At 36.6% G+C, this 10,000-nt stretch overlaps 1 protein-coding gene across 1 annotated transcript in view; it reads left to right on the forward strand.

The window, feature by feature from the left end:
* CAMKMT (calmodulin-lysine N-methyltransferase) overlaps positions 1–10,000 on the forward strand; it is a 208,227-nt gene that overhangs the window by 191,111 nt on the left and 7,116 nt on the right. The window contains exons 9-10 of the mRNA XM_005416193.2: positions 4,163–4,226; positions 9,624–9,755. Coding sequence (XP_005416250.2) covers positions 4,163–4,226; positions 9,624–9,755 — 196 coding nt within the window. The remainder of the gene's footprint in view (positions 1–4,162; positions 4,227–9,623; positions 9,756–10,000) is intronic.

A 10,000-nucleotide genomic window follows, 5' to 3' on the forward strand; every position in this document is an offset into this window, starting at 1 on the left:
GTCAATTATTAGATAAAAATAAGCTTAAAAATCAATATGAGACTACACCTGGAAAAAGGATACAGTAAAAAAAAAAACAAAACTGAAATAATGGAACCTTTAAAACATATTCACCCATCTCATATTTTTCATGGGGAATTTTAAGGCCAAATGAGGGCTCTCAGAATTTTTGATTTTCATTTGACCTACATCTGTGGATATAAAGCCAGGTGATGGAACTGTGAGTTTGAATAGACAAGGAGAAATCACAGGTACCTGGATGGACAGGCCAAACCCAAGAATCTCCCAAAGTTCTTGAGGGCCTTAGATTTCTATTTATTTAAATAGTGTACATATTCTTTATTGAGGACAAAAGTTCTGAGATTCTTAGTCCAAAGAGAGAGTAAAGGTCAGTAGGACTGAGACAACAAAAAAACTTTATCTTTCACATTATTGTGAAGCAAGTTTTCACAAATAATTTGATGTAGAGGCAAAATAAGCTTTAGAACCCCGTATTGTTTTGGAAATGTGTAATATCCTACTTTATTTACTTAGAATGATTCTATTCTTGATGTTTGGCACATGCATACATATTCACATAACAGAGGCCAGGGGGAGCTATCCCACATTACTTTCACTGCTGAGATTTTTGCTGAAGTCACGGGGAGTTGTGGCTTTGCCAGGAATGTAGACCTGAACTTAAAGTATTCTTTAAATACCTTAAAATATGTCAATTTTGTCTCTGTTAGTTTATTTCACTTATTATAAGGAGATCTTTTTGCAGGGATGCAGTAAGACCTCTGTCTTTCCATTTTAGGCCTGATTTCTGGCACACACTTTCAAGTGCATTGGAACCTGATGGCACAGAAATGAGAGTCTTTTTAGTTTACGTCACCCATGTAGATGAAAGCGAACAAAAAAATAAATGGCTGTATACATTAGATGCTACATATTAAATTAATAATATCTGAAGTACACCTGTAAACTCAACTCTTTTACCAATGGCAGAGCATGCAAAAACCCAAAAAGTTCACATCATAGCCTATAAAGTGTATGTGTCTTGTTGCGAGGCAGAAGATAAAAGGATATTAGCATGAAGCAAACTAAGAATCTACCTGTTTTTTTTTCATTTCTTTCCTTGTGGCTTACTGCTACTTCTCCGCAGTTTTGGTATAAACTTTTATTTTGGCTTTAATTGCAATTTAAGATTTTAATTAAAGAGTAAGAGATTAGAGAAGTGACAATGTCACCTGCCTGTTCATCCAGATTTCACAGGTTAAGAGCGTTGCCTAAACGAAGGCCAAATCATCAGCTGTGTTCTCACCTTTCTATTACTGTGATTTGAAACTTTCTTGCTGACCCAAGAAAACCTTGCTATTCCTGTACTGAGCTACATAAACATGAAATATTACCACTAAAGTAATGGCAAGCTTAAGCCAAATTTGAATTGAGGTGTGAGAACTGTGTGTGATTGGTTTAGAACAATGCATTTAATTTTACTGAGCTGTTCACAGAGTCACCGAATTGTTTAGGTTGGAAGGGACCTCTGGAGATCACCAGGTCTAACCTGCCTGCCAAGGCAGGGTCACCTAGAGCAGGTGACACAGGAACTCACATGTTGTGAGCTTTGAAGGATGCTCTCAGGGACATTTTCAGTATGCTGTGGTAATATTTAGTCATACAATTCTACTGGTAAGAAAAACTGCGTGACTTAATCCCCTTGCGTGGGCCAAATCCTGTGCTGTTCCTGTCTGCAGCACCGATTACCTAATGACTTCTTCAGGATTTTCCTCATTTAAGGCATCCCCTGACTCAGAGGGAGGATAGATATGTTCCCTATCATTGCATTGCAGTAGTTTTGCTTCCAGTCTTCTCTGCTCCTTCTGGTACGAGTACGTGGCTCACAGAGCAACAGTTTGGAAACCACAGTATGAGAAACTATTTTCAATTGGAGCAAGTTATGTTGCCAGGAACAGGTCTCTTGGAAGGCAACTGTCTCAAGTTATCTGGCTTTCCTAGCTAAGATGGATAAGAGTCTACCTTCCATGCCTCCAAAGTATTAATTGGGGTTGGACAGAAAAAAATTGAAGTTCTCAGACACTCAGCTTTTGGTAAACTGTAGTTCTCATTGTAAAGGAACAAGTTTGGTAGCAGTAATTGTGCCCCTATCTCACTGTGGAAAAAAAAAAAAGAGAATGGTATTCAGGTCCATGAAAAGGGGATTTTAGCACTGCTAATCTGCCCCAAGATTGTGTTTCCACTACACTGCAATAATAAAAATATGATAAATCAACTTTTCATTCAGAATGTGCTTCTGTTTACATAGGATCCCAGGAAGTCTTAAATGTGTGCATGCTTGCGATGTTTCATGTTGAAACATCTTTTCGCTATTCTTTTGGGAGAGGAATCATCTATTCCACTTCTTCTGCAGGTGGTTAAGTTCCCAGTGAGGTAGTGTCTTACAACATCTAAGTGTATAGGGATCAACATTTGGTGAATGTCATTAAAACACCCAAGAGACATCAGTGATAAGAGATGCTTTTTCAACTAAGTAAATTTAAGCACCCGTGTTTTCAGTAAAGTTCTTCCGGGAAGATAAATCAAGGCTGAGGGGTTGTCATCATGTCAATTGCTCAAGTTCAAATTTTCTTGTAAGCCAGGCTATCAGGAAAATTGTTAGCTAGTAATTCATATTATTGAGAAAAAATTCAGATCATATTTCTGTATTAGATGTTCTTCAACATATATAGGTATGTTGAATGTTCTTCAAGATATATAGCTATCCATTCTACTATATTTTCTCAACAGTGTGAGGTTCTGCCAGTTTTTACTAATGAAGTATGGTCACTTGCAAGTTTTGTTTTGTTTGTCCCAGGGTAGCAAAGATTCACAGTTCTTGCCCAGCTGCTCGCCTCTATGGCATATGATACAGTATTCTCCTTGGTAGCTGTGGAGTGTCCTCACATTCACACATCTTCTGTTCTTGATGAAAGGCCTGTGGTTGGCAGACTACTTTTTTCATTTCATTGTTTCCATCTATTCTTTATGTTCTTTTAGAATTTCAAAACTGGAAAAAAAAATTACCCACATCTCTTCAGAAAAGAAGTTTGAGAATAAAAGGAAGGAGAATATATTAAAATACCCATAGAGAATGGACAAAATGCCATGTAGTATGAAACTTGAACTTGACACAAGCTGGAAAGCAGTTTTATTACAGAGAAAATCTGGGGGGAAGGAAAAAAAAAAGAAGAAAAAAAAAATCACATTATCTGTGGCCTGCTTGATAGAGTTTCTTATCTGAATCACCAATATAAATGCAGCCCACGGTAGTAAGGACTGAAAGGCATCAGTTGCTATCAGATGGTTGTTCACTAACCATTGTAAATGCACTCATCCACAGTAACTACATGTCCACAAATATCTAGTCAAGAGTGATTGGCACCTGGGCTGCCGCTATTAGTATATACATTAAGGTACTGAGGGGCATGAAGAATGAATTATCCCCTCAAATCATGAGGTAATCACACCAAAATAGGGCTGAGCGTGTTGGCAACATTGCATGGGAAAATTGACTCTGCTGCTATCCTTGCGGGACCCATGCTGGAGATGAAGGGTTGCACTCTTGAGAGATGACAACTCTGCACAATCTGGGCCATTGTATTTCAACAGCATTGAGAGAGGGAGGAGGTAGGGTCTTGTAAATCTTTATAAGGATAGCTAGAGATAGATATAGAAATATAGCAAATATGTATAATAGGTAAGAATTAATGCCAAATCTGTGAAGGTAGAAGGGAAAAAAATACCCTTAATGGTAACACCTAAAATACAATAGAAAACATTTTCAAAAACTCCATCCCCCTTGTATATACATATAAAATGCTAACATTTTATGTTGATCCTCATTTCTGATACAGTATTACTTTAATAGATAGCATGTCTGATTGGTGACTTTCAGCTATATAAAGATTTATTTCAGCTGATAATTTAGGTTTAGTTTAGATTGTATTTCCTCTTATGTCTTTTTAAATGTTAAAAGTACCTGAACTGCATAGAAATGTAGACCACAGTTTCTCTTTTACAGCATTGTGTAAACATATGTAATTAGCCTTGTACTTATCTGCATTAGTATCATTAGAATTGAAAACCCATTTTAATCTGGATTCTGTTCTCTTCTCAATGTCAGCCTGTTTCTGGACCAGTACAGAGCTAGCCTTGTTGATGCAATAAAGAGATTACTCCAGCCCAGTGTAAGTATGTTTCTATTTTCTCCTGAACACTGGCTTCAGAATAATTAGTCTGTGCACAATGATTGAGAGAGTAATGGAATGGCAGGATTAATGTCATGTAATACTTTAATACTTATTATGTCCAACTTCAATTGAGTCTTCTAATCTATCAGATTCTTTCCTAATCATAAACTAGGAAACTTCTTATACTTGGCCTTCTGATAAGGAACACAGTGGGTAGTAAAATAAATGAAACCGCTTCAAAGATAGCGTCAGATTATTTTTATCAAAGCGTTTCTCAAGTATTTTCCTTTGATAATAATGTCTTCATATTAAAGTAAAATACGATATTGAAAGTTTTTATGTTGGCTTCTGTCATTTTTAATCCCTTCAATTGTAACCTTTGTCATTGTGTATTTGTTTGTTATGAAAGAATATTTTTTCCTTTTCATTTATGGTTATATAAAATGAGCAAATCGCTTATATGTATACTGTGGCTTAAAACATTTTTCCATTAAGAAAGCCCTGTGTTTACATATTTTATACCTTAGAAAACAAGGAAATTATGTTCTTCATAGAATGATTACATGTTCTACATGAGTGTCACTCGAGATATTTTATCCATTTAAATCTATTGGGCTGTTTAAATCAGAGAGACTTGCAGGCAAGAAAAACTCTGTTACATGCATATATAAAATATATATATCTTCTCAAATATTTAAAAAAGGGAAGATATCAAAAGAAGAAAAGGAGAAAACATTAAGTAATTGCTCTAAGTAGGATTTTGAAAGAGAAATTTTATCATTCATGTTTAACATCCAAATCTTCCAATAAGGTAAACTTCCAATTTGAAAACAAAACATTTCATGCTAGCAGTGAATTTCCAAACTTTATTTAAAATTTGTAGTACTTTTTGTACAAGAGATTTGCTCTGTAAAAGGAATAGAAGACCCAAACGTGCAAAGGCTTAAGAACCAGAGTCATTTTAGTTGTGTAAGTAATCCCATTCTTTGCTTAGAGTGATCAGGTTTCTATTCTTGGTTCTATCATAGACTTTCCTGAGTGACCTAAGGCAAGTTACTTAAGACTGAATTATTTTAATGAGCTGTGGGGCAAGGCTGCCAGGAAGACAGGAAAAATGTAGCCACCCTGAGGAGAAGGTTACCCAGATATATCTGTCAGTGGCAGTAAGAAGAGGTTAAGCTGCTCCTGCTCAGAGTGATGCATTCTGACATTCATGAAGTACCAACAGTTGTCAAGCTGCAATAATTTTTGGGACCACAGGTGATCTGGAACACAAAGCAGATCCCAGTCTAAAAAAATAGAAAAAAAATCTTTTCAGTGCAGATCAATGTCAGCAACTGGTTCTTCAGGTATTCCCATGTGCCACTCTACTGGCTCCATGAAAGGACACTGGGGAAGAACAGCAAGAGTGGCAGGAAGAGTAGTGTGCAAGAGGTGCCCTGGTAACTGTGGAATTGTTAGGTTGACTTTAAGCCAAACCTGGCCTGACTCTTAACTCCAATCAGCTAATTCAAATTCAGAACGTGCCTTTGTATTTCAGAACATATGAACTACACTCCTCTGTGAATGTAGATGGAGTAAAGGGAGATGGCTTTTTCTTGCCTGTCCTCCTAGCTGTGTTTGCTTCTGCACATTGTGATCTATAGCATAGTCAGTATCAATAACCTAGCACTTACTTGCTGTGCATTTTAGGCACAGCAAATGGTTCCTACTTCTTATCAGCAAAGCTAACTTAAGAAATTCATGCTCCATGCAGGAATTTCTGTTGCAGAGTTTTGGACCCCTATCCAAACTTCAGTTACCTAATCCACTTTATGAATGGCTGTATGGATGGATATCCAGTTATGGCATGGCAAATTATTGTGATTTTTAACTAAGAGGACAGCAGACTATTGTATAGGATGGGAGCTGGGAATACAGACACCTGAAATGAGCTCTCTTGTCCAAAAAGGACATGTTCAGCAGAGTTGCCTTCAAGCATATGTGTTCAGGGTTTGAAAGACACAAATAAAAACATATGCTCATTCGAGATCCCAAAAGATGCAGTCACATGTATGAAATAGTTACCAATTTCACTGCTCTTGTTAACCTGTATAAATCTAAGGATAATGTCAGAGGGCACGTTACTAAATGGCACTACACTTAGGCTTTTAAAGGATAAATGAATCAATAGTGAACTTATTTTCCAGTTGCAATAATTAAGAATAGTTTGTGGACATTCGTTTATGCCCAAGCTAAGACATAAACTTCTTTTATTAAGTTCACTCTTCTACAATAATTATTTTGTCTCAAATTTAGAACATTCCGTTTTGGAAATATTTTGACAAATTGATACAATTGACATACCTAAATGTGAGTCATTTTTCAAATATAACTAGGATACAACTAGTTTAGAAGAGTCCAGGGAAAATAATAACCAACGCTAGCAACAGAAAAAGTGGAATAAACAGAGAATAACAGATATCCTTGCAAAGCTCCCTTGAAGAAGAGATTCAGTCCATTCCTACTGTTAATTAAAAATTTATCTTTGGTATTTATTTTTTCAATAAGGATGATATTTCTGACTATTAGAATCCTTATGGCACAGAATGATGTGTTCTGGTTAACTTTTTGTTTGCCCTAAAACCAGACTCTGATCATTTCAATCATCTGGTTCCTTGTACTGTCCCCATGGACAGTTGTGTTACTGCAGGAAGAAATTCACAGAGAGAAATGAGCAGCTCACAGATTCACTGAGGGCTGAAATTTCTAGCTGAGTTTCTTACAGAGGCAAATGTCGCCTTTAAACCCATTCAAAGGGTTAGGCACAGAAATATTGCATTGAATGAATTTATCTTGAATGGCTATATTTTATTTCTCTCAACCTACTTGACTTGATTTGCCAACATTTAAGGACTTCTTATATCACTAAAATATACTTTTAATTTCAATCTCAGAATAAGCATATTTTTTGCATATTTCCCTAATTAAGAACAATTTTTTATCAAGGCTTTGATTCTTCTGGGGCCTATCCATTCAAAATCCCAATGAAGTCAATGGAATGCTGTTGAGCTGAGATTAGTACCAGCAAACAAGACCACATTTAGTAATAACTGATTAGTAAAGTCATATCCAAAATATGAATGACTGTCCCATTGTCTTACTGTAGCATTTTAGTGACACGTCAAACTAACAGAACTGGCATTTTCCTCTGTGTTTTTTTTCACAAGTTTGCTGGAAGTGTTTTTCCATCTGAGAAAAAGCAGCCATTTTGTATTTTAAACATCATCCTTTAAATATCATCCTAGGAGATGCTTTTGAATTAGAATTAAACTTTGAATAGTCATCAAGAGTAGAATCAGGAGACTGATTCTGTATTATATCCTGTATTTATCAGGACACTGATAACTGTACTTCTCTTTCAAATTTAATTGAAAGTACTCTTGAGAGAATATGAGAAGGAATGGCTGCATGGACTGCTGACTCCAGAGGGGGCAAAGGAATGCTGTTGCACGAGCACCTCATCAGAACTGCTGGATCAGTGGCCAGTGTAGGATCTGTAACCTCCAGCAGTTTCTGTTCATGAAGTTTAGTCACATCTAAAGCTCCAATGTGGATCATATGGTCAGTAAGCCCTGGATAAGGGACATTTTCCCCATTACAGTGATTGTGAAAATAAGGGTCTCCAGAGGAGTCTTGGCCTTCTTATGCCAGGAAGGGTTTCTGCAGAACAACATTCCGGGGAGCATGAGATGGCAGCAGGAGAAGCAGGATCCTCAGCTGAAGGCTCCCTTTGCTCCCCACTTCTGTCTGATGACATTAAAGCATGCCAAGGATGTGAGGAAACCGATTGTGAATTTCCTGTGTTTAATGTTTTTCATCCTGACCTGAGCCTATATTCAGACCTAACATTTACATAAGCAATTCCAGTCCCTTTGGTGGGAGTTACACCCCTTTGCACCTCTTATTTTGCCACAGAATTAAAGCTACAGCTGCACAAATGAACAGAAGTTGAGTTGGTTTGGATATTCCCTAAGACTCCTTTGTGCTTTAATTTCCCATGAGAAAGATGAGGGTAACAGCATTTCCCTATCTCACCGAGCTGTTGTGAGAATAAATATAGTGTTGTGGTGTTAATGGTTGGAATCTTTTAAGTGCACATTAGCACCATAGGTACTGACATAGCATTTTTATTGCTGCCTCACTGTGCATTGTCTCGGTGTATGTGTGCATGTGTGAGACACAGATTTGTTCCCTGTTCTCCTCACTAAGTGTCTGTGTCAGCATTGTAACTTTCCAGCATTCCTATTGAAATTCTCTGTACTGATCACTCTTTTCCTGTGGCTTGAAGATTGCGTTTTCTCCAGCTAAATATACTCCCACAGCGTCTAATCCTTTCACAAGTTTCTCAGATCCCCAAAAATGTTTTTTTGTCTCTTTGCTTGATTACAGCACCTCACAAATTAATCTTAGCTCTCATTAACATAGAAGTTAAATACAGGAACTTACAGTAAACTTCGTGGCTCCCCTCACTGTGATATGCTGTTGGCTGATATTAACCTTTGTTTACAGCTCTTCAACCGCTTTTCATTCCATGTGACAGGACACAGTATTCAGCCAATTAGAATTAATTCTGCAAATAAGACTTCAAGAGATGCTCTATCAAGTAGGTTAGGCTTTGGGCAAATACTTTGCACAGAGTGTCTAAAATCAGTTCAAGGTACAGTCATTTTTGTTTTCTTAAATACAGAAGGATGAACAAAAAATTAGGTAATGGACCATAAGGTATTGCCTGGGCATCATAAATGGCCTGATCATCTTGCAAGAACAAGAATGAGTATTCAGGAACATTAATTCTTGATTTAAATGCAATTTAGCAATTTAAGGTCAAATTTAGCTGCATTGCTCAGGTAGTTTAAAATATCTTTGAAAAGTTAATGATTGGGGCTGATTTGCTTCCCATTTTGCCTTGTTTTATACTGTTGTAATTCCACTGACAGCAAATGGGAGGTACTCTTCTATGTATGAGGGAGAAAAAAGAAAATAATTATTTACAGTCCTTGCATGATCATGAGCTAACAAATGGATTTTCCATTGAGTGCATGTTCTGTATGCTGTCTCTGTGTTTTATTTTGGTAATCCACAGACACCATTACTATATGAAAAGAAGCAGATGTATTGCAGTTGGCAGTTTTCTAAAGAAAATATTTATTTATTACTTTCTAGATTGCATTTGTTTAATCACAGGAATCTTGCATATTTTGAACAAGTATTTGTGTTACCATATTTTAGTATTTTAATAAGAGAACAATTGACTTTTCCAGCTTGAGCATATTAAAAGCTTAGTCAGGTGTATGCTATATCTGGTTCCTTTCCAGTTTTAAAAATGTATAAATTCTCTTTTTAATGTTCCAGGGAAAAGCAATGGTATTTGCTCCACTCCGAGGGAATACTTTAAACCAGTTTTGCAATCTAGCTGAAAAAGCTGGTTTCTCTATCCAAAGACATGAAAATTATGATGAACACATTTCGAACTTCCACTCCAAGGTTAGTTTTCTGCTTGTGTTAGATAACACTTTAATCCGCATTGCATTTTGAAGAGATCATGGTCCTTTTGGCAGGTAACCTAAATGTTTGATTAAAGTACTCCTTAGGTGTGCTGTTTCTGAACAGCTATTTTTGTATCTGATTATTTTGTGTGGTAGAGCCATCCTTTATCTCTGCACGTCTAGAAGAGTTTTGCAGAAGCATCTCCTGTTTACCCTTTTCATTCATAGAAATCTAATTTATGA

The sequence above is a fragment of the Geospiza fortis genome, unplaced genomic scaffold (assembly GCF_000277835.1).
Source record: "Geospiza fortis unplaced genomic scaffold, GeoFor_1.0 scaffold41, whole genome shotgun sequence".
In the NCBI taxonomy this organism is placed as follows: domain Eukaryota; kingdom Metazoa; phylum Chordata; class Aves; order Passeriformes; family Thraupidae; genus Geospiza; species Geospiza fortis.